The following is a 24022-nucleotide window of genomic DNA, read 5'->3' on the forward strand; positions in this document are numbered from 1 at the left end:
AACTTAAAACTTTGGGGGCATATCAAGAATTTTTGAACAAGTTGGGCATGGTGGCGCACACACCTTTAGTCCCAGCACTCGGGAGGGAGAGGTAGGAGGATCGCTGTGAGTTCGAGGCCCCTCTGAGACTACATAGTGAATTCCAGGTCAGCCTGAGCTAGAGTGAGACCCTACCTGAAAAAAAAAAAAAAAAAAAAAAAAAGAATTGTAGAACCAGAAAATCTATAGCCATAGGTCCTCAGAGCCTTCGAACAGTGATCCTTAAGATCTCCATGTCTAGAACTTTAATTTAGGATTAGAGACTTTGGAATCTCAGGTCCTTCAAATCATAGCATCTTTGGGACCTAGAACCTAAGAATGTAGTCCTTTAAGCCTTAGAATCTAGAACCTTGGAATGTTAGGTCGGGGAGGACTCAGATTGCAGCCCAGCCCTTCCATTTATGGATGGAATGTTAGGGTGGAGCACTTGGGATGGAGCTGGGAAGGGTAGAAAGATTGGGCTGCAGCTGGGGAGAAGGCCTGGAGGGAAGAAGAGGGTGACGTTTCCCCCAGTGGCAGTGCCTAGCTTGGGTCCTGAGAGAGCGTCCTGGGTGCAGGGTTGTCTCAGGCTCTGTCCTCCTGCCCCGGGAGTGCTGGGGAACCCCTGTCAGCAGACAGACTGGGCCCAGGGGCTGTAGAAGGGCAAAGGACGTAGCGGCCAGCAGAGTGGACCTCGGCTGCGGTGAGACAGCTACCAGAATCCTTAGGGTCAGGCTGGCCCGGGGGGTCGGCTCCTCCAGTGGCACCAGGGGGCTCGAGATGACCTCCACCCTCATCCATGTTGACGTAGAGGATTTCGTCGGGCTCCTGGGCAGGGGGCAGGGCCTTCAGCGTGGTCTCCAGGGCCTCCCGCAGCTCTGTGAAACTTGGCCGGTCCCTGGGGTTCAGCTCCCAGCACTGGGACATCAGGGCATATCTAAAGAGGCAAAGTAAAGGGTGGGAGATTGAACATGGCTTAGAAGGAGGGGGGCAGCATCCTGAGAGTATGAGGGGGCATTTTCAGACACCCGGAGGACTGAGAACTGGAGGGAACATCGGAATTTGGGAATTCTCAGAGGAAGTCCTGGGAGACTCAGAAGTTGGGGAGAATCTTAGGACCCCTCTCCAGGCAGAAAGGAAGAGAATGGGTGCTCCAGAGCCTCCTACCACTGTAAACAAACTCCAGACACATGCACTACTTTGTACATCTGTCTCTACATGGGTACTGGGGAATCGAACCCAGGTCATCAGACTTTCAGGTTTGGCAAGCAAGCAAGGGTCTTTAACCATGGAACCATTTATTCAGCCCTCAGGTTTTTTTTTTTGTTTTGTTTTGTTTTTGAGGTAGGGTCTCACTCTAGCCTAGGCTCACCTGGAATTCGCTGAGTATTCTCAGGGTGGCCTCAAACTCATGGCGATCCTCCTACCTCTGCCTCCCAAGTGCTGGGATTAAAGGCGTGCACCACCATTCCCAGCACTTTTTAAAAATTTTTATTTACTTATTATTAAAGAGAGGAAGAGAATGGGTGTGCCAGGGCCTCCAGCCACTGCAAAAAAAAAACAACTCCAGATGCGTGCACCCCCTCGTACAGCTGGCTTATATGGGTCCTGGAGAATCGAACCTGGGTCCTTGGGTTTCACCGACAAGCGCCTTAACCACTAAGCCGTTTCTTCTGCCCTTGGGTGGTTTAATAACCATTTGCTTTCTCGTGTGACCCTCTGGAACACGCTCTCACAACAAGGCCTGGTTCTGCCACTTACAAGTGGCGCCGGTTTACTTTTGCCCCTCAACTCTTTGCTACCTCCTCCCTCCAGAAGACGGAGATGAGGGCTGGAGAGATGGCTTAGCAGTTAAGGCACTTGCCTGCGAAGCCTAAGGACCCAGGTTCGACTCCCCAGGACCCAAGCAAGCCAGATGCACAAGGCTAGAGTGAAACTCTACCTTGAAAAACTAAAAAAAAAAAAAAGATGGCGACAGGCCTCCATTCCCTTTGAGTGTGGGCAGGACTTGGCACTTGCCTCCGAGGCTAGGTCATGAAAGGCGTGGGGCTACCCTCTTACACTTTGTCTTGGATGAGCATCCTGTGAGGCGGCTCCAAGAGCATGAGGAAAGCCTCCTGCCTCGGCAGCGTGAGTGCGCCACCTAGACAGTGATTCACATGACCCGCGTCCTCCTCAGCGGCTGTCTTAACTAACCTCAGAGCCCCTGAGGACAGCCATCCTGCTAAGCTGTTCCCAGACACTTTCGTTCAGGAACTGTGTGAAATTATAAATGTTGGTTGGTTTTAGGATACTAGATTTTAGGGCTGGAGAGATGGCTCAGCAGTTAAGGTGCATGACTGCAAGCCTAACGACCTGGGTTCGATTCACCAGGCCCCAGGCAGGCCAGATACACAAAGTGGTGCATGCTTCAGGAGGGTTTGTTTTCAGTGGCTGGAGGTCCTCGTGTGCCCATTCATTCTCTCCTGGCAAACAAATATAAAAAGATATTAGATTTTGGGCTGGAGAGATGGCTTAGCGGTTAAGCGCTTGCCTGTGAAGCCTAAGGACCCCGATTCGAGGCTCCATTCCCCAGGACCCACATTAGCCAGATGCACGAGGGGGCACATGTGTCTGGACTTCATTTGCAGTGGCTGGAGGCCCTGGCGCAGCCATTCTCTCTCTCTATCTGCCTCTTTCTCTCTCTGTCTGTTGCTGTCAAATAAATAAATAAAAATGAACAAATACAATTTTTTTTTAAAAGATACTAGTTTTTATGGGTTGGGCAGGTAGCTCAGCTGCTAAAGGCACTTGCTTGCAAAGCCTGTAGGCTTAGTGGTTAAATCACCTGGCTGTGAAGCCTAATGACCCAGGTTTGATTCCCCAGGATTCACGTACGCCAGATGCACAAGGTGGTGCATGTGACTGGAGTTCATTTGCCATAGCTGGAGGCTCTGGTGTGCCCAGTCTCTCTTTGTCTATCTGCCTCTTTCTCTCAAGTAAAATAAATAAATATATATATTTCTTAAGTCAGGGAATTAAGCCCAAGTTGCCTAAGGAAGGACACTAGAGTCTGACCCAAAGCCGAAGCCCTGGGCTGATGAGGGACAGGGGTTCTCTTGACATCCTAAGGCATTCCACGCAAGCTCAGAGCGTCCTGGGACGTTAGGCTGTGTGTGGGTAACTGGAGGGTTAGGATTGAGTATTAAGTGGGGTTAATTAAGGGTCCTGAGGATCCTCACAGGCCGTCCAGACAGTCCACAGGTTGCTTCAGGCGATTGCCCTGGCGCAGGTAGTCGTAAATTTCACTGTTCTCCACCCCTGGGTAGGGGGTTTGCCCTCGTGTGGCAATCTCCCACATTGTCACTCCAAAGGACCACTGTAAGAAGAAGCAGAGGGTCTCTCTCATGCACAGACAGGCTCAGGGGCACGCTCACACTTGCACATGCATTCGTTGATGGCCATACCTATGGGTGCATCACAGGTATGCACAGGAAGACTTTGGCACAGGCGCCCACATATTTGGGTGACACTGGTGAATGCCCAGGCATGCCTGCCCAGGCACACATTTACATGATGTCACGTGTCACCCTCCTTCTGCACCCAGGTTGTACACACACATGCATACATGATCATTCCTGCCTCTCCTAAGTTGTCCACACTGCCACTGGGCACACGTGAGTCTGTATATATCTCTGGCACGTACACACTCTGTTCACAGGGGCTGTGGTGGTCTGATTCAGGTGTCTCTCATAAACAGGTGTTCTGAATGCTAGGTTCCCAGCTGATGGAGATTTAGGAATTAACGCCTCCTGGAGGGAGTGTATTGTTGGGGGTGGGCTTATGGGTGTTATAGCCAGTTTCCCCTTGCCAGTGTTGGCACACTCTCCTGTTACTATTGTCCACAGTATGTTGGTCAGGGGGTGATGTCCACCCTCTGTTCATGCCATCACGTTCCCTGCCATTGTGGAGCTTCCCCTCAAGCCTGTAAGCCAAAATAAACCTCTTTTTCCCACAAGCTGCTCTTGGTCGGGTGATTTCTACCAGCAATGCGAACCTGACTGAAACGGGCTCACCATTTTCCAGACATTGCTTAAGCCATCATCCACTCCTGAGGACACACATACCGCATCATCTCTCTCTTTTCTTTCTTTTTTTAATTTTTTTTGTTTATTTTATTTATTTATTTGAGAGTGACAGAGAGAGAGAGAGGCAGATAGAGATAGAGAGAGAGAGAGAATGGGCGCGCCAGGGCCTCCAGCCACTGCAAACGAACTCCAGACGTGTGTGCCCCCTGTGCATCTGGCTAACGTGGGACCTGGGGAACCGAGCCTCGAACCGGGGTCCTTAGGCTTCACAGGCAAGCGCTTAACCGCTAAGCCATCTCTCCAGCCCTCTCTTTTCTTTCTTGTTTTAGATTTTGTTTGTTTGTTTTTGTTTTTCAAGGTAGGGTTTCATTCTAGCCCAGGCTGACCTGGAATTCACTATGTAGTCTCAGGGTGGCCTTGAACTCACCATGATCCTCCTACCTCAGCCTCCCAAGTGCTGGGATTAAAGGCGTGCACCACCATGCCTAGCTACACCAACATGCCCAGCTTGTTTTTGATTTTTAAAAACATTTTTATTTGGGCTGGAGAGATGGCTTAGCGGTTAAGCGCTTGCCTGTGAAGCCTAAGGACCCCGGTTCGAGGCTCGGTTCCCCAGGTCCTACGTTAGCCAGATGCACAAGGGGGCGCACGCGTCTGGAGTTCGTTTGCAGAGGCTGGAGGCCCTGGCGCACCCATTCTCTCTCTCTCCCTCTATCTGTCTTTCTGTGTCTGATGCTCTCAAATAAATAAATAAATAAATAAATAAAAATTAAAAAAAACATTTTAATTTATTTATGTGAGAGAGAGACAGACAGACAGACAGACAGAGAGAATGGGCATGCCAGAGCCTCCAGCCACTGCAAACGAACTTCAGACACATGCGCCACCTTGTGCATCTGGCTTACGTGGGTCCTGGGGAATCAAACCTGGGTCCTTTGGCTTTGTAGGCAAGTGCCTTAACCACTAAGACATTCCTCCAGCCCCTGTTTTGGATTTTCGAGGTAGGATCTCACTCTAGCCCAGGCTGACCTGGAACTCACTGTAGTCTCAGGCTGAACTTGAACTCCTAATGATCGTCCTACCTCTGCCTCCCCAGTGCTGGGACTAAAGGCGTGCGCCACCACACCCAGCCTTACCACATCACTCTTGCTGGTGTAGACTCTATCGGCCAGGCTCTCAATGGCAATCCACTTTACTGGCATCTTAGCTATGCGCCCCTGGCGGTAATAGTCTCCGTTATAGATCTTCTTGGAGAGCCCGAAGTCGGCCACACACACGGACATGTTCTCATTCAGCCTGCACGGAGTGGGGAGAAGAACAGCCTCAGGACCTGAGCCACCTCCACCAGGAAGCCTGCCCTGGTTCTCAAATATACCTCCATCTCCTGCTGGACTAAACTGCCCATCCCGGGGGTGGGAATCTGCCTCTTGAACCTTCACCCCAGTCCCAGAGGGAAGTGATTTACTGCTGTTCCTCTGAAATGAATGTAGACAAAGGGCTTCTGGGTTTTCACTTTTTAAAAAAAAGGTTTATTGGGGCTGGAGAGATGACTTAGCAGTTAAGCACTTGCCTGTGAAGCCTAAGGACCTTGGTTCGAGCCTCAATTCCCTAGGACCCCCCGTAAGCCAGATGCACAAGGGGGCACATGCATCTGGAGTTCGTTTGTAGTGGCTGGAGGCCCTGGTGCACCCATTCTCTCTTTATCTATCTGCCTGTTTCTCTGTTTGTTGCTGTCAAATAAATAAACAAAAATAAAAATAAACTTAAAAAATTCTTAAAAAAAGATTTACTTCCAAGCCGAGAGAAGTAGAAGAGAGACAGAGAGAATGAACACGTCGGGGCCTCCAGCCACTGCGAATAAATTCCAGATGTGTGCACCACTTTGTGCAGCTGGCTTCATGTGGGTACTGGGAAGTTGAACCTAGGTTGTTAGTCTTTGCAAGCCTGCACCTTAGCTGCTGAGCCATATCTCCAGCCTGGGGCTTCTGTTTTGTGTCAGACTCTAGTGACCCTCCTTAGGCAACTTGGGCTTAATTTCCTGATTTTTAAAAAAATTTTTAAAATTTTTATTAGCATTTTCCATGATTATAAAAAAAAAAATCCCATGTTAATTCCCTCCCTACCCCCCACACTTTCCCCTTTGAAATTCCATTCTCCATCATATTACCTCCCTATCACAATCATTTCCTGATTTTTTTTTTTTAATGTTTTATTTGTGAGAAAGAGGCAGATAGAGAAAGAGAAATTGGGCACACCAGGGCCTCTAGCCACCACGAGTGAACTCCAGACACAGCCGCCATCGTGTGCGGCTGGCTTACCTGTGTCCTGGGGAATCAAACCTGGGTCCTTAGACTTTACCGCCAGGTGCCTTAACCACTAAGCCATCTCTCCAGCTCTTAATTCCCTGATTTTAAGTTTCCTTAGGGGGCTGCAGAGATGGCTCAGCAGTTAAAAACACTTGCTTGCGGGCTGGAGGGATGGCTTAGCGGTTAAGGCATTTGCCTGCAAAGCCAAAGGACCCAGGTTCACTTCCCCAGGACCCATGTTAGCCAGATGCACAAGGGGGTGCATGCATCTGGAGTTTGTTTGCAGTGGCTGGAGGCCCTGGCATGCCCATTTTCTCTATCTCCCCCTTTTTCTCTGTCAAATAAGTAAATAAATAAACAAAATATTTTTAAAAAACACTTGTTTGCAAAGTCTGCTGGCCCAGGTTCAATTCCCCAGTGCCCATGTAAATCCAGATGCACAAAATGGTGTATGCATTTCGGTTTCATTTGCAGTGGCATGATGCCCTAGCATACCCACACTCCTCTCTCTCTCTGCTTGCAAATAAGTAAATATACTTGTTTCTTTGAGCCAGGCGTGGTGGCGCATGCCTTTAACCCCAGCACTCAGGAGGCAGAGGTAGGAGGATCGCAGAGAGTTCAAGGCCACCCTGAGACTTCATAGTGAATTCCAGGTCAGCCTGAGCTAGAGTGAGACCCTACTTCGGGGGAAGAAAAAAGAGAAAAAGTTTCTTTGACTATATGATGTGTTCAGGAATGTGTGTACCATTGGGTTAGCTGTCACAGACCTGCAATCCCAGAACTGGAGAGTTTGAGATCAGGCTGATCTACATAGCAAGCTCCAGCCCAGCCCAGCCCAGGCTGTACAAGTGAGAGCCTGTCCCAACACCCCGCCCCCCACCCCTGCCACAAAACCAAGCCAAGTAGTGTGACACATGCCTACAATTCCAGCACTTGGGGGTGGAGGCAGAAGGATCAGTAGTTCAAAGTCATCTTCCGTTACATAGTGAATAGCAGGTCAGCCTGGGCTACATGAGAGTCTATCTCAAAAAACAAAATAGGGCTGGAGAGGTGGCATAGTGGTTAAGGAGCTTGCCTGCAAAGCTAAGGGATCCAGGTTTGATTCCCCAGTACCCACACAAAGCCAGGTGTACAAGATGATGCATGCATCTGGAGTTTGTTTGCTGTGTCTAGAGGCCCTGGTATGTCCATTCTCTCACTCTCTGCCTCTCTCTCTCAAATAAATAAATATGGGCTGGAGAGGTGGCTTAGTGGTTAAGGCACTTTCCTGTGAAGCCTTAGAACATTCCTTCAAATCTCCAGGTCCCAGGTAAGCCACATGCAAAAGGTGATGCAAGCATGCAATGTTGCACATGCACACAGGGGGGCGCACATGCCTGGCGTTCACAGCAGCTGAGCCGCCCTGGCACACCCATTCTCTTATCTCTCTCAAAAATAAAATAATAATAAAATTTAAATTTTTTGTTTGTTTGTTTGTTTGTACTTGTTTTTCGAGATAGGGTCCCACTCCAGCTCAGGCTGACCTGGAATTCACTCGGAAGTCTCAGGGTGGCCTCGAACTCTCAGCGATCCTCCTACCTCTGCCCCTCCAAGTGCTGAGATTAAAGGTGTGCACCACCATGCCTGGCTAGGTCTTATTTCTGGCCCCTTTCTGCCTCTCTCGGCTTCCCAGCCTCCGTAAGATGAGCGGTTCTGCTCTACTGGTGTCTGGGCACCGTGATGATACCACAGGCCCACAGTGACGGAGCCAGTAGGTCTGGGGCGTCTTAACTCAGGCCTTTAGGCTTGGTAAGCAAGCACCTTAACCACTGAGCCATTTCTCTAATCCACCCTTTTAAGAAAATATTTTAGCCCGGCATGGTGGGGCATGCCTTTAATCTCAGCACTCAGACATTGGAGGATCCTCATGAGTTCAAAGCCACCCTGTGACTACATAGTGAAGTCCAGGTCAGCCTGGGCTGGAATGAAACCCTATTTTGAAAAACCATAAAAAAAAAAAAGGTATTCTTATTTATTTGAAAGAAGCGGTGGGGAGGCGGAGAGAACGCACGTTGCAGGGCCTCCTGCAACTGCGGATAAACTCCAGATGCATGCACCACCTTGTGCATCTGGCTTACATGGGTCCTGGCGAATCGAACCTGGGTCATTTAGCTTGGAAGGCAAGCACCTTACCTTACCCGCTAAGTCATCTCTCCAGCTCTGCCCCCTTTTTTTTTTGCAGACAGGGTCTCATGTAGCCCAAGTTGGCTTTGAACTCAGTATGGAGCTGAGGATAGTCTTGAGTTCCTGGTCCCCTAGCCTCTGCCTCCCAAGTACTAAGATTACAGGGCTGTGCCACCAAGCCCCAACTGTGCAGTGCTGGGCATCGACCCCAGGGCTCCCTCCCGGGCACGCTAGATGAGCATTCTACCAGCTTGAGGTACATGCCCAGGCCAAGATGTACCCTTCAAAGGCACACCCTCACTGGCCAGCTTCCTCAGTCGGCTCCCATCCTCCTAAGCTCTTCAGCTGTGAATTTATCAATGAACAAACCTGTGCATGAGGTTAGCACCCTTTGCCCCAGCCAGTTCTCAAAGGTGTCACCAATCGGGGACCAAGCCTTGAACATTTTTTTTTTTTTTTTGAGGGAGAGCCTCACTGTAGCCCAGGCTGACCCGAAATTCACTATGCAGTCTCACGGTGGCCTCGAACCCATGGCAATCTCTGCCTCCCGAGTGCTGGGATTAAAGGCGCGCGCCACCACACCCGGCTCACGTTAGCCTTTTGCGGGGACACTTGTTATCCAAACCAAGCAAAGGGGGTGCAGGAAAGCCACCAGAGGAGAGTCCCTGAGCTGAGGCCCTCAAAGAGGGTTCTCATAAACAAAGAGAGAAGCTGGGAGCAAGGATACAACTCAGTGCACAGAATGAGGGAGCACAGGGACCCAAGGGACAGATGGGTGGTGACAAATGAGCCCCATCTCCGTCCCTCCATGCTGAGGGTCTTGCCTAGGGCTGCCGCTATGGACAGGCCACATCACATAAGGAAGTCCAACAGTGCACAAGGAGAAGAGAGAGGGGCCAGAGGGATGGCTCAGTGGTTAAGGCATTTGCCTGCAAAGTCTAACGACCTGGGTTCAATTCCCAAGTACCACGTAAAGTCAGTTGCACAAAGTGGTACATGCATGTGGAGTTCGTGTGCAGCAGCTGGAGGCCCTGGCTCGCCCATTCTCCCCTCCCCGCCTCTTTCAAACGATCAAGAATAAAATACTTTTTAAAAACGGGGACTGGGCCGGGCGTGGTGGCGCACGCCTTTAATCCCAGCACTCAGGAGGCAGAGGTAGGAGGATTGCTGTGAGTTCGAGGCCACCCTGAGACTACATAGTGAATTCCAGGTCAGCCTGAGCTAGAGTGAGAGCCTACCTCGGAAAAAAAAAACAAAAAACAAAAAACAAAAAAAAACAACGGGGGCTGGGGCTGGAGAGATGACTTAGCGGTCAAGGCATTTGCCTGCAAAGCCAAAGGACCCCCGCTCGATTCCCCAGGACCCACGTTAGCCATATGCACAAGGTGGCTCATGCGTCTGGAGTTCATTTGCAGTGGCTGGAGGCCCTGGCATGCCCATTATCTCTCTCTCTCATCTCTCAAATAAATAAATAAAATATATTTTTTAAATGGGGGGGCTGGAGAAATGGCTCAGTGATTAAGGTGCTTGCTTGCAAAGCCTAAAGGCCTGAGATAGACTCCCCCATACCCGCTGGGTCCGTCACTATGGGCCTGTGGTATCATCACAGTGCCCAGACACAGTAGAGCAGAACCGCTCATCTTACAGAGGCTGGGAAGCCGAGAGAGGCAGAAAGGGGCCAGAAATGAGAACTACCCTTTATGTATTTATTTATCCACTCACAAACAGAGAGAGAGAGAAAGAGAGAGAGAGAGAGAGAGAGAGAGAGAGAGAATGGGCGCACCAGGGCCCTTTGCCTGCTGGGAACTACAGACGTGTGCGCCACCTTGAGCATCTGGCTTACGTGGGACCTTTGGCTTTGCAGGCAAGCACCTTAACTGCTAAGCCATCTCTCCATCCCCTAACACACCTTTTTTTTTTTTCTTTTGTGATATTAAAACAACATGTTTTGGTTTTATTTATTTGAGAGAGAGAGAGAAAGGCAGATAGAAAAAGAATGGGCACACCAGGGCCTCCAGCCACTGCAAACTCCAGATGCAATGTGCCACCTTGTGCTTCTAGCTTTTTTGGGTCCTGGGGAATCAAACCAGGGTCCTTTAGCTTTGCTGGTAAGTGACTTAACTGCTAAGCCACCTCTCCAGACCCTAAAACACCTTTCTTTTTTTTTTTGATTTTTAAAAAAATTATTTTAATTTATTTATCCAGTTTGAGAGAGAAAGTAAGAGAGACAGATATGCGTATAGAGTGAATGGGCACACCAGGGCCTCCAGCCACTGCACACAGATTCCAGACACATGCGCCCCTTATGCATCTGGCTTACGTGGGTACTGGAGAATCAAAACTGGGTCCTTAGGCTTTGCAGGCAAGCGTCTTAACCTCTAAGCCATTGCTTTAGCCCTATTTTTTGATATTTTAAAATATTTTATTTTTATTTAAGAGAGAGAGAAAGAGGCAGATAGAGAAAAAATGGACATGCCAGGGCCTCTAGCCGCTGCAAACGAACTCCAGACACATGTGCCACTTTGTGCATGTGGCTTACGTGGATCCTGGGGAATCGAACCTGGGTCCTCTGGCTTTGCCAGAAAGCAACTGAACTGCTAAGCCATCTCTCCAGCCCTTTAATTATTTATTGAGGTATGGTCTTGCTCTAGCCCAGGCTGACCTGAAATTCACTATGTAGTCTCAGGTTGGCCTTGAACTCACAGCGATCCTCCTACCTCTGCCTCCCTAGTGCTGGGTTTAAAGGTGTGCACCGCCATGCCCCGGCTTCTAACATACCTTTCCAACCCAGGCTGTCGTTCCAGCCTTTCCTGTTGGGACCAGCCACCTCCCCCACCCCCATCCCCACCTATCGACTAGGGAAGATGGAAGGCAGCTCCTTGAGGAGGGAGGGGCTCCCCAAAGCCTTGGGACTCACATGCAGTTCCTGGCAGCCAGGTCCCGATGGATGAACCTCTTGGTGCTCAGGTACTCCATGCCGCTAGCAATGTCGGCCATGAACTTCACCAGCATCTGGGTGGGCAAGAACTGGAGGAGAGGCAAGGCCAGGAGGAGGAGCCGTCAACAAAACCCTCAAAGTGCGTGGCTCCCCAGAACCTACTTTCCTTCCTGCGTCCCTAAGCTCTGCCTGGAATGGTTTCCCGGGGCTTTGAGAATAAAATTCCTCCCTTTGCTAGAGACACAAGACCCAATAACGTCCACCCCTACCTTCCTCTCTGATCGGTGGCCAACGGTCCCTGCCCTTGTCATACACACTGCAGACAGAGGCTTCCTTCCCGGTCTTCAGCAAGAGCAGGCCGGTTCCTCCGGTCAGTCCCTTGACCAGCTATGACTTGCTTGGGACGGCTTCCTGCCTGGCTCTCCCATCTCCCCTGCTAGGCCTCCTTCGAGCTCCATCTCCCCAGCAAGGTTTCCCTGTCCACTCAACTCAACCTCACGGCCTCCTAATCTTCCTTCCCTCTGAATTTCCTTCCCAGCACTTAAATGATCTTGCTTCCGTATTCCTTAGCCTGTTTATTGCCTGCCGTCCCCTTCCCCCACCCCGCAGCCTTGCCGTAAGATCTTCATGAGATCGAGCTCCAGGTCAACCAGGCCCTCCTCCTCCATGTCGCAGTAATGCGGCCTGGTCTAGTCCATGCCTCGTTCATATCTGCGCTTTTAAAAAACAAGTTGCCCCTCACCACTGGCTGGTCCCCGAGCCGGGAATACAGGAGGAAACTGTGCAGGTCTCCGTGTTTCATGAAAGGCAAGATGACCACAGGCTCTGGGAAGCCCTCTCGATCCGAACCCTGGAAACAGACGCCTGAGCCGCCCCCGCCCCCAAGGCAAATGGGTCACTCCAGCTGGACAGCAGGGGCAGCCAGCCCCCAGCTCTCCCCTCAAATCTAGCCTCCTCACTGTTTGGGGAGGGGGCGTGGGGTCAGGAGTAAGGATAGCCGCTTAGAGAAGGCTTCCCAGGGATGCTGCCCAGCCCTCCCCGGGAGGGGGGGTGCTAGGCTGTTTCTGGGAAGGGTCAGAGGTCACATTCCAAGCTGAGGGAGCCCAGGAAGGGGAGCTTGCTGATCCTGGAGACAAGCCGGGCAGGCAGCCTGCACATTTGATCGGCCCAGAGCCCTGGGGGAGAGGGCGGTCTGCACCCCGAGGTGGTCCTGTGGGAATGTGCCCCTCCCTCACCAATGAGCCTCATGACGTTAGGGTGGTCAAATTCCTTCATGCAGACAGCTTCACTCAGGAAATCCTCCAGCTCTGACCTCGTGCAGATGGCGACTGGAGGAGAGAGGGAGGAGGTGACGGGAGAGGGAGGGTGTCTTCCCTCTGCCTGTCCACCATTATCTCTTCTTACGCCGTTGTTGCTCATCACCAGGCACCGGATTCAGTGCTTTGTTTGCATTAAGAAGTAACTCTAACAAACCGGGCGTGGTGACGTACAACTTTAATCCCAGCATTTGGGAGGCAGAGTTCCAGGCCACCCTGAGACTACATAGTGAATTCCAGGTAAGCCTGGACCAGAGTGAGACCCCACTTCGAAACGCACCCCCCAAAAAGAAGTAATTCTATTACTAGCCTATTATTTCTTGCTTTATTGATATATCCAGTGCTAACGGTTGAACTCAGGGCTGTGCACATGCTAGGCAAGCTCTCTGCTGCTGAGCCACGCCCCCAGCTCCTCACTGTGGACTCTAGACAAGTGCTCTACCTCTGAGCCACGCCCCCAGCCCCTCACTGTGGATCCTAGACAAGTGCTCTATCTCTGAGCCACAGCCCCAGCCCCTCACTGTGGGTTCTAGACAAGTGCTCTACCTCTGAGCCACGCCCCCAGCCCCTCACTGTGGATCCTAGACAAGTGCTCTACCTCTGAGCCACGCCCCCAGCCCCTCACTGTGGATCCTAGACAAGTGCTCTACCTCTGAGCCACGCCCCCAGCCCCTCACTGTGGATCTAGACAAGTGCTCTACCTCTGAGCCACGCCCCCAGCCCCTCACTGTGGATCTTAGACAAGTGCTCTACCTCTGAGCCACGCCCCCAGCCCCTCACTGTGGATTCTAGGAGGTGGGGACATTTTGAATGAATATATATTATGTGGGCACTGGAGAATTGAACCCAGGTTGTTAGGCTTTGCAGGCAAGCACCTTAACTGCTGAGCTATCTTTCCAGCCCTCTTACTTTTTTTTCTCACTGGTTTATTTTTTGAGGCAAGCCCAACAGATTGCCTTCTTATTTTTAATGAGAGAGAGAGAGAGAGAGAACTGGCATGCCAGGGCCTCCAGCCACTGCAATTGAATTCCAGACTGCACTCCTCGTGTGCACAGGTGATTGCATCACTGTACACCTGGCTTATGTGGGACATGGAGATTGGAACCTGAGTCCTTGGGCTTCACAGGCAAGCACCTTAACTGCTAAGCCATCTCTCCAGCCCTGATTTCTTTTTCTTCTTTGTTTTTTTCGAGGTATCGTCTCACTCTACCCCAGGCTGACCTGGAGTTCACTATGTAGTCTCAGGGTGGCCTTGAACTCATGGCGATCCTCCTACTTCTGCCTCCCGAGTGCTGGGATTAAAGGCATGTGCCACCATGCCTGGCTCCTGATTTATTTCTTATTGGAGTCTGCCAATAGTAAGCTTTGATGGGAGAGATAGTTCACCCTCCTTCTGTTTCTGAAATTGGTGATACTATGTCACCTGTGTTTCTAGCTCCTGTAGGACAGCCCCTAATTTGTGGTCCCAGCTTCTGGCAAGTGTTTCTGCTGCTGTGAATCCGTTTGCTTCTTGGCCCTAGTAGTTTGCAGTTCCTCCTTCAACGTGCAAGTAAGGGCTCTCTGCTCAGCCGCTTCCCCTGGAGTGCATACGGGGGTACTTTTTCCCAGCTGGAGAGACAGGGATTCTAGGCTACTTTGTCACTAATTTTTCTGCTCCAAAGGACACAGGCAGAGCTGGAGAGATGGCTTAGCAGTTAACAAGCCTAACGACCCAGATTCGGTTTCCCAGGACCTCTGTAAGCCAGACACATAAGGTGATGCACGCATCTGGAGTTCGTTTGCAGGGGCTGGAGGCCTTGGCACACTCATTCTCCTCTCTTTCTCTGTCTCAAATACATAAATAAATAGAAAATAAATATTTAAAAAAAGAGCATTACAAAGGACACAGGGAAGGCCTGGTTAGAGTCTGGGGTCCCGCACACACGCACACGTGCACAGACTCACTTTTCATTGTTTTCACAGCCACCTTGAGGATGGAGTCATCCTGGTTGAGCTGGCCCTCCATCACCGCTCCGAACTCTCCTGTGCAGGGAGAAGCAAGCCACTGACCTTGGGAAGGGAGCATGGGGGCTGTGTTTCCCGCATTTGGTGAGGGAGGCGGTGAAGGTTCCCAGGGTTCAGGAGGGTGTGTGCGCGTGTGCGTGTGTGTGCGTGTGCGCGTGTGTGTGTGTGTGTGTGAGCTGCAGTGACTCACCTTCTCCCAGGGTCTTCCCCAGGGCCACCTTATGCCGGTCCACCATCACGTCTCGAAGCTTCTCCTTCAACTCCTCACTGATGCCCAGGCTGTTCACTGCAGGGAGATGGTCAGAGCCACAGACCCGGGTTAACACTCAGGTGACATGTGCCCAGGAGGGAAACAGGGACTGACTTGAACTCTGGTTTAAGATTAGCGGCTTCCGGGGCTTAATGGTTAAGGCGTTTGCCTGCTACACCCAAGGACCCAGGTTCGATTCCCCAGGACCCATGGGAGCCATATGCACAAAGGTGTGCAAGTATATGGAGTTCGTTTGCATTGGGCTGGAGGCCCTGGTGTGCCCATTCTCTCCCTCTATCATATCATCTCAACCACTGGAAACTTCTACTCTGGGTTCCCCCAAAGCAGCAACTACAGGGATAAAACGTGGTGGCGCACGCCTTTAACCCCAGCACTCGGGAGGCAGAGGTAGGAGGATTGCCATGAGTTCGAGGCCACCCTGTGACTACATAGCGAGTTCTAGGTCAGCCTGGGCTAGAGCGAGACCCTACCTTGAATGAATGAATGAATAAATAAATAAATAAATGAAGTTCATGAAGAACAGGAGAACCCTAGAGAGCGTCGCATCTTGGTATTACTATGAAAACAGTTTTGACCTCATGGGCCTGCATTACGGTGTAAGGAGCCTCAGGGGACGAGGCTCACGCTTTGGGGCCTGCTCCTATGTGTCAGTCCATTAAATTACGGCGACCTTCCCGCTGCTCCTTCCCTCCCTTCTTCACTAAATGTCTTTCCCAGCCCTTTCTCCGATATCCCACGGGACCCCGGCAGTCCTCCTGCCGTACATATGCGAGGTCCAGACCCAGCTCCGTCCCTTTTTTTTCCCTGGAGTCGAGTTCCTCCAACTGGAGAGATGAGATCTAACTGCGTAGTCTCTGAGATTCCTCCTTAGCTGGGACCCTCCATGACTTAGGCGCTTATGAACCTATGGCGCTAAAATACCATGATTTTAAAAAGTACCAGAGGGCTGGAGAGATGGCTTGGAGGTTAAGGCGCTTGCCTGCAAGGCCAAAGGACGCAGGTTTGATCCCTCAGGACCCACGTAAGCCAGATGAGTTTACACTGGCTGAAGGCCCTGGGGAACCCATTCTCTCTCTCTCTCTCTCTCTCTCTCTCTCTCTGTGTGTCAAATAAAATAAACTATCAGAGTCTGTAGCATAGAATATATTATTTTTCTTTTTTCTTTTCTTTCTTTCTTCTTCTTCCTTTTTTTTTTTTTTTTTTTTTTTTGAGGTAGGGTCTCACTCTAGCCCAGGCTGGTCTCAAACTCACTCTGTAGCCCAGGCTGACCTTGAACTCATAGCAATCCTCCTACCTCAACCTCCCCAGTGCTGGGATTATCAGCATGCATTACCACTCCTGGTCAGAATGTGTTAAATTTTCTTGCAAATATATATTTTTAAATATTTGGCTTACTTATTTGATAGAGACAGAGAGGGGCAGATAGAGAATGGGCATACCAGGGCCTCCAGTCACTGCAAATGAACTCCAGACGCATGTGCCACCATGTGTATCTGGCTTACGTGGTTACCTGGGGAATCGAACCTGGGTCATTTGACTTTTCCAGCAAGTGCCTTAACCACTAAGTCATCTCTTCAGCCCAGAACATCATATTTTTCATATCAAAACTGTGTCTGAGCTGGGCGTGGTGGCGTATGCTTTTAATCTCAGCACTCGGGAGACAGAGGTAGGAGGATCATCATGAGTTCGAGGCTACCCTGAGACTACACAGTTAATTCCAGGTCAGCCTGGACCAGAGAGAGACCCTGCCTCAAAACACAAACAAACAAACAAAAATCAAACAAAAAAACTGTTGGGCTGGAGTGATGGCTTAGTGGTTAAGTGCTTGCTTGTGAAGCCTAAGGACTCCGGTTCGAGACTCGATTCCACAGGACCCACGTAAGCCAGATGCATAAGGTGGCACACGTGTCTGGAATTTGTTTGCAGTGGCTGGAGGCCCTGGCGTGCCCATTCAGACTCTTTCTCTCTGCCTCCTCCTGTCTCTGTCTGTCACTCTCAAATAAATAAATAAAAACAAACAGAAAAAAAAATTAAAAAAAGAAAAACAACTGTGTCTGTCTATTGATGGATTCTAACATTCCTTTCTTCTAAGAAGCAGTAGGGTGTAACAGTCAAGAATGTAGACTTCAGGGTGGCACACTCCTGTAATCCCAGCCCTCAGGAACATGAGGCAGGAAGACAGAGGGTTTGAGGCCAGCCTGGAACACACAGTGAGACCCTGGCTCAAGAAACCAAGGGCGGGGCAGGGGTTAAAAATGCTTGCTTGCAAATCCTGCTGCCTCGGGATCAAGCTGGACGTGAAAATTGGTGCAAGTGTCTGGCGTTTGTTTGTAATGGCAAGAGGCCCTGTCCTCTTCCCCTCTGCACACCACATGCAAATGAACAAAAATAAATTTTAGAGCTGGTCAGATGGCTTAGCGGTTAAGGCATTTGCTTGTGAAGCCTAAGGACCCAGGTTCAATTCCCCAGTACCCACGTAAGCCAGGTGCACAAGGTGGTGTATGTGTCTGGAATGTGTTTGCAGTGGCTAGAGGCCCTGAAGTGTCTGTTCTGTCTGCCTGTCTGCCTCTCTCTCAAATAAATAAATAAGATCTTAAAAAAAAAATTTACAAAAGAGGAGCTGGGCATGGTGGTGCATGCCTTTAATCCTAGCACTTGGAAGTTAGAGGTAGGAGGATCGCTGTGAGTTTGAGGCTTGCCTGGGACTACACAGTAAATTCCAGGTCAGCCTGGGCTAGAGTGAGACCCTATCTCAAAAAAAGAAAAAGGACCAGAGAGATGGCTTAGCGGTTAAGGCACTTGGTCTGCAAAGCCAAAGGACCTAGGTTCAATTCCCCAGAACCTACATAAGCCAGAGGCACAAGATGGCACATGCTTCTGGAGTTCATTTATAATGGCTGGAGGTCACTTGCTCTCTCCTTCTCTCTCCCTATCTCTGCCTTTGTCTCTCCCAAATAAATAAATAATTAAAAAAAAAAAAAAAGAGGGATACGTTTTACTAGTTAAAGGTGCTTGCTTACAAAACCTGCTGGCCCAAGTTCAAGTGTCCAGGTCCCACATGAAGTCGGATGCAATGTACATGTATCTGAAGTTTGTTTGCACAGCAAGAGACCTTGGTGCGCACATACACTAACACACATGCAAATAAATAAATAATATTTTTTTTAAAACACAGGGAAAAAGCCAGGTGTGGAGGCACACACCTGCAATCTCAGTACACAAGAGACAGAGACAGGACGATAAAGAATTCAAGGCTGGGGATGGAGAGATTGCTTAGTGTTAAGGCGTTTGTCTGCAAAGCCAAAGGATCCTGGTTCAATTCTCCAGGACCCATGTAAGCCAGATGTATAAGGGGGTGCATGTGTCTGGAGTTTGTTTGCGGTGGCTGGATGCCCTGGCTTGCCCATTCTCTCTCTCTCTCCCACTTCCCTATCCCTCTCTCTCTTTTTCAAATAAATAAATAAAATATATCTAAAAAAAGAATCCAAGGTTAATTGGATCACAAGAGATTCCCTTGCAAAACAAGTAAGGGCTGGGGATTGGCTCAGGGGTTAAAGGCACTTGCAAAGCCTGACAGCCCAAGGTCGAGTCCCTAGTACCCACGTAAAACCAGATGCTCAAGGTGGCACACATGCCTGGAGTTTGTTTGCAAGAGGTCTTGGTGTGCCCACACTCTCTCTGTCTCTCTCTCTCTCTCTCTAATAAATAAGTAAAAATGTTAAGGGGCTGGAGAGATGGTCCAGCGGTTAAAAGCACTTGCCTCCAAAGCCTGATGACCAAGGTTCCATTCCCCAGTACCCATGTAAAGCCAGATGCACAAAGTGGTGCATGTGTCTGGAGTTATTTTGCAGTGGCAAGAGGTCCTGGCATGTCCATTCTCTCCCTCTCTTTCTCTCTCTGTTGTCTCTTTCTCTCTCAAATAAATAAATTAAAGTTTAAAAATAGGGTTGGAGAGATGGCTTAGAGGTTAAGATGCCTGCCTGAAAAGCCTAAGGACCAACGTTTAACTCTCTAGATCCCACGTAAGCCAGATGCACAAAGATGAGGCAAGTGCAAGGTTGCACATGCCCACTAGGTGGCAGAAGCGTCTGGAGTTCGACTACAGTGGCTGAGGCCCTAGTACACCAATTTTCTCTCTCTCTCTCTCTCTCTCTCTCTCTTTCTTTCTCTCTAATAATAAAAAAATGTCAGGCTATAGAGATGGCTTAGCAGTTACGCGTTTGCCTGTGAAGCCTAAGGACCCGGTTCAAGGCTCAATTCCCCAGGACCCACATTAGCCAGATGCATAAGGGGGTGCCCTGAGACTATGTAGTGAATTCCAGGTCATCCTGGGCTAGAGTGAGACCCTACCTTGGTGGGGGGGGGGTAATAAAGGAATGCAAGCAAGCTGATGGATGTGGGCGTGGGGTGGTTGGTTGGCACTACCGCATCTACAGAAGCCCAACAGGTCCAAATCTGCCCACTGATCAGTACCAGGCAGGCCAGTGCAAACAGGCACCCAGGAGACTCACAGGTGGCTTCAGTGGTCCGGCGACTGTAGGACTTGCGGACGCGGTACCTGACCACCAGTTCACCTCTTTCCACAGTTGGCTCAAACACTTCCCTGTGGGGAAAGGGGAGAAGGTGAGGGCGGAGCAGAACCACGTGGAAACCCCCATCCTGGCCCTTGGGGGTGGGAATGAGTGCTGGCCCTCTCTGCTGATGTTTCCCAAGCACCTTTTGGACTGCTCCCCTCTGCCTTCTGTCCTTCCCCGGGGACCCCTGCATCCACATGTTGAATCTTCCCCATCTCCCGGCCCACCTCACCCTCCTCACTGTCCTCCCTGCCTCCACCCTGACCTCCAGACCCTTCTAGCCTAACTCACCCATAGCGGGTCTCCTTCTTGCGCTGATGGACCAGGAACAGGGCCAGGACCAGAACGCAGGCAGCGGCCACAGCTGCTCCCAGTAATACATACCACCAGGGCCAGGAGAAGGCAGGAGTTGGGGGTTCACTCACTGTCAGGAGGGGGGGGCATGGGAGGGGACAAGATCATGGCTGAGGTCCCAGATCCAGGTCCCTAGGGCCCAAGGGGGGGGGTGACTCTGGAGGTAAGCGGGAGGCATGGATGTGTTGGGCAAGGTGAGCGATGGATGAATTCCCTTCTCTGAGGAAACCTGGTTAGGCTCAGCGTGCAACGGGTGTGCTAAGAGCAGCCGTTTAAGTAGACGGCGTGAGAAACTTTAGGGTGCCCGAGTGAAGAATGGGACGGGTGCCATGGGGGGGATGGGAAGGCGGCTTGAGTGTAACAGAGGGTGTGAGGAGATCTGAAACACCAGACGTGTGTGGCAGGGTCACTGTGTGAGGAGGTGACCTGAATGCAAAACAAAACAAGGGCACAGAGGGAAACAAAGCGAGGAGCATGAGGCTTAGGGGATATGGAATTAGGGAGACTCTTTGGGGAGCGTTCAACGGTGAGGACTAAGTGAAATATGGAACTGGGTGTGGTGGCGCATGCCTTTAATTCCAGCACTGAGAAAGCCGAGGTAGCAGGACTGCTATGAGTTCAAGGCCAGCCTGGACTAACAGTGAGACCCTGCCTCAAAAAGAAAAAAAAAAAGTTTAAAATGTGCAAAAGTGGGCTGAAGCGACAGCTCAGTGGTTAAAACACATGACTGCAAAATCCAGTGGCCGGGGTTCAATTCCCCAGGACTCATGTAAAGCCAGATGCACAAAGTGGCACATACATCTGGAGTTTGCAGTGGCTAGAGGCCCTGGCGTGCCCATTCTCTCTCTCTCTGTATGTGTGTGTGTCCTCTTTCTTTCTCTCTCTCTCTCTCTGCTTGCAAGTAAATAGATAATCTTTTTAAATGTGCAGAAAGGGCTAGAAAGATGGCTTAGTGGTTAAGGCACTTGCCTGTGAAGCCTAAGGACCTAGGTTCAATTCCCCAGCACACACATAAGCCAGATGCACAAGGTGGCACATGCATCTGGAATTTGTTTGTAATGGCTGGATGTCCTGGTGCACCCATTCTTCTCTCTATATCTGCATTTTCCTCTCTATCTCAAATAAATAAATAAAATTTTGAAAAATGGGCAAAGGGAAATTGTGTAGGTGTAGCTGACCTTGAACTCTCCTGATCCCCCTGCCTTCACCTCCCAAGTGCTGGGATTATAGGCGTGTGCTACGCTTGGCCAAAGAATTATAGATGCAAGGACTGAGCAGTGATTTTGCGTTTTCTTTCTTTTCATTTTTTTTTAAATTTTTATTTTGGCTTTTCGAGGTAGGGTCTCACTCTAGCCCAGGCTGACCTGGAATTCACTATGTAATCTCAGGGTGGCCTCGAACTCATGGCGATCCTCCTACCTCTGCCTCTCAAGTGCTGGGATTAAAGACATGCGCCACCATGCCTGGCTGCATTTTATTTTTTAATTAATTAATTTGCAGGCAGCGAGAGACATAGAGGAGAGGATAGCCGAGCTCCAGATGCATCTGCCACTTTGTGCCTCTGGCTTTACGTGGGTCCTGGGGAATCGAACTCGGGTTGTTGGGCTTTGCGGGCCAGCGCCTTAACCACTGAGTCATCCCTCCAGCTCCTTTTGTTTTGTTTTGTTTTTGAGGCAAAGACCAATGTAGCCCAGGCTGGCCTTGAACCCCTGATTCACCTGCCTTTGCCTCCTGAGTGCTGGAATTATAGGTGGGCAGCACTGGACCCCAGCTGTGAGCAATGGTTTTTAAGGATGTAACTAAGGGATGTGCAAGGGGCATGCAAAAATCGTGACCAGGCAGGGGGAGGAGTGTGGGGAGGGTGCGTTTGAGACTGGAACAAGGTCATTGCAGAGTGTATCAAGAACTGTGTGCGTGGGGGCGTCAGGTCTGGTGAGGGGTGACGGCTGAGGACTGTGGGATGCTGGGTGAGCAGTGCTGAAGGGCGTGGGGTAGTTTGCGAACCGAAAGATTTCCAGTGGCTTCGGCCGTGCTCGGTGCGGTGCGTGTGGACAGGAAAGGCAGTGTGCGCGGTGAAGTGTGGGTGTGCAAGTGGGCATGTGTGAGGAGTGAAGAAGGGTTTATCATGGGGCGGGAAAGGAGTGTGACAAGGGGGTGTGAAGGCTCGTGAGGAAGCTCGAGGCAGCATCCCAAGACAGTGGGTTGAGTTGCAGGTGATGGTTGGGACAGGGCTGCGAAGGTGCGATGGAAGGTGGAGAGACAGAAATAATTCAAACTGGATGATGTTAGGAGCAAAGTCTCTTCCTCTCCTTCCTTCCTTTCTTCCTCCCTCCCCTCTTTTCCTTTCCTCTTTCCATCCTTTCATCTTTCTTCTCTCCCTCCCTCCCTTTCCTTTAACCCATGTACCTATTTTTCTATTGACCTGGCATGAATCCATTCATCCATCTATATACCAATACACTTTCCATACGCTCGCCCATAGATCCATTCATCCATCCATCCACACCCATCAATGCATCCGTCTGTCCGTCCCTCCATCCACTCATCTGCATACCAAGTCACTCTCCATGTGTCCATCCATCTGTCCAGCCACGCATCCCTCCGTACACCGATTTCCTCTGCATGTACCATCCATACGTCTATCCATCTACCCACACACCCACCCAGCATTCACTGGGCATTTTTTTTTTTTTTTTGGTATGATCTCTCTTTAGCCCAGCCTAAACTGGCATCCACTATGTAGTGTGAGGCTGGCCTCGAACTTACAGTGATCCTCCTACCTCTGCCTCCTCCCTGAGTACTGCGATTATAGGCGTGTGCCGCCACACCTGGCTCACTGGGCACCTCTCTTGGGGGACCACGCGAGACAAGAAGTAGAGAATTAGAGCAATGCATTTGAGAAACACGAAAGAAGTGTGCAAACAGTGCACGTGTGGTGATGGAGCCCTTTGCTGGATGTTGAAGGGAGGGAGGGAGGAAACGGAGTGCAGAAGCCCTTACCCAGCTGGTGGACTGGCTGTCCTTGCCCTGTGAGGAGAAAGGACAGGGGAGAGATGTGCTCAGAGCGGGCAAGACCGGCGTGACGCGAGAGACAGGGTGAGGGAGGCTCCGTGGCAGGTTCAGGGGAGGAACGGAGCCTAGGTCGGGGTCCCGCTCAAGGTGCAGGGAGCAAGTCAGGAGCGTGGAGAAGAGGCTGGCATTGCCCTGTGGGTGGGGCTGAGGGGAGGGGGCGCGGCTTTGGAGTTACCTGGGCGCCAGGGCTCCAGAGGCACCGGGAGGCTCCAGGGCCCGTCCCCGGCTGCAGTGTAGGCTGCCACGGATACCGTCAGGTTGGCCACGGGCCTGTCCCCCCGCAGTTCTAGGGTGACCTCCCGTTTTAAACCGATGTCCATGAGCACCTAGGAAGTGCAGAGGTGGCATCAGAGTGCAGCCCCAGGTCCACAGTGCCCTCACCTTCCGTCTCAGCTCTCTCCTGCAGCCCCTGACCCTCGCCTCTGTGCTGTCCGTTCTTCTCCCCGCGTCTCAAGCCCTGTGCGATGCGGGCACAGGCTCTGTCTCCTTCCCTCCCGCGGCCTCAGCCACCAGCAGAGCGTGCGGCACCAAGTGACCCTCAGTTATGATGAACAACTGACCTCAGCCTCCAGAGCGCTGGCGTTGAAGGGCACGAGCCACTGCACACGGCTCCCCCCTCTTTTACTTACTTACTTATTTATTTATTCTTTTTTTCAAGGTAGGGTCTCACTCTAGCCCAGGCTGACCTGGAACTCACTCTGTCGTCTCAGGGTGGCCTCCAACTCATGGTGATCCTCCTCCCTCTGCCTCCCAAGTGCTGGGATTAAAGGCGTGCGCCACCACGCCTGGCTATTTTATTTTATTTTATTTATTATTATTATTATTATTATTATTATTATTATTATTATTATTATTATTTTGAAGCAGGGTCTCACTCTAGCCCAGGCCGACAGGGAACTCGCTCTCTACCCCAGGCTGGCCTCAAACTCCTGGCAATCC

General features: G+C 50.7%; 1 protein-coding gene across 2 annotated transcripts in view; it reads right to left on the reverse strand.

Annotated features, from left to right (window-relative positions):
• Positions 1 to 241: 241 nt before the first annotated feature.
• The window catches only part of Axl (AXL receptor tyrosine kinase), a 50594-nt gene continuing 26813 nt past the window's right edge, over positions 242 to 24022 (reverse strand). The window contains exons 9-20 of one of the 2 annotated variants that reach the window (XM_004670307.2): positions 23259 to 23409; positions 23012 to 23038; positions 19949 to 20081; positions 19595 to 19686; positions 15003 to 15098; positions 14753 to 14830; positions 12728 to 12820; positions 12235 to 12356; positions 11472 to 11581; positions 5222 to 5381; positions 3240 to 3376; positions 242 to 955 (exon numbers count right to left, since the gene is read on the reverse strand). In XM_004670307.2, coding sequence (XP_004670364.2) covers positions 604 to 955; positions 3240 to 3376; positions 5222 to 5381; positions 11472 to 11581; positions 12235 to 12356; positions 12728 to 12820; positions 14753 to 14830; positions 15003 to 15098; positions 19595 to 19686; positions 19949 to 20081; positions 23012 to 23038; positions 23259 to 23409 — 1551 coding nt within the window. In that variant the 3' untranslated portion in view covers positions 242 to 603. The remainder of the gene's footprint in view (positions 956 to 3239; positions 3377 to 5221; positions 5382 to 11471; positions 11582 to 12234; positions 12357 to 12727; positions 12821 to 14752; positions 14831 to 15002; positions 15099 to 19594; positions 19687 to 19948; positions 20082 to 23011; positions 23039 to 23258; positions 23410 to 24022) is intronic. The other variant, XM_045133724.1, reaches the window with a different exon arrangement.

This window comes from Jaculus jaculus, chromosome 14 (assembly GCF_020740685.1).
Source record: "Jaculus jaculus isolate mJacJac1 chromosome 14, mJacJac1.mat.Y.cur, whole genome shotgun sequence".
Classification (NCBI taxonomy): domain Eukaryota; kingdom Metazoa; phylum Chordata; class Mammalia; order Rodentia; family Dipodidae; genus Jaculus; species Jaculus jaculus.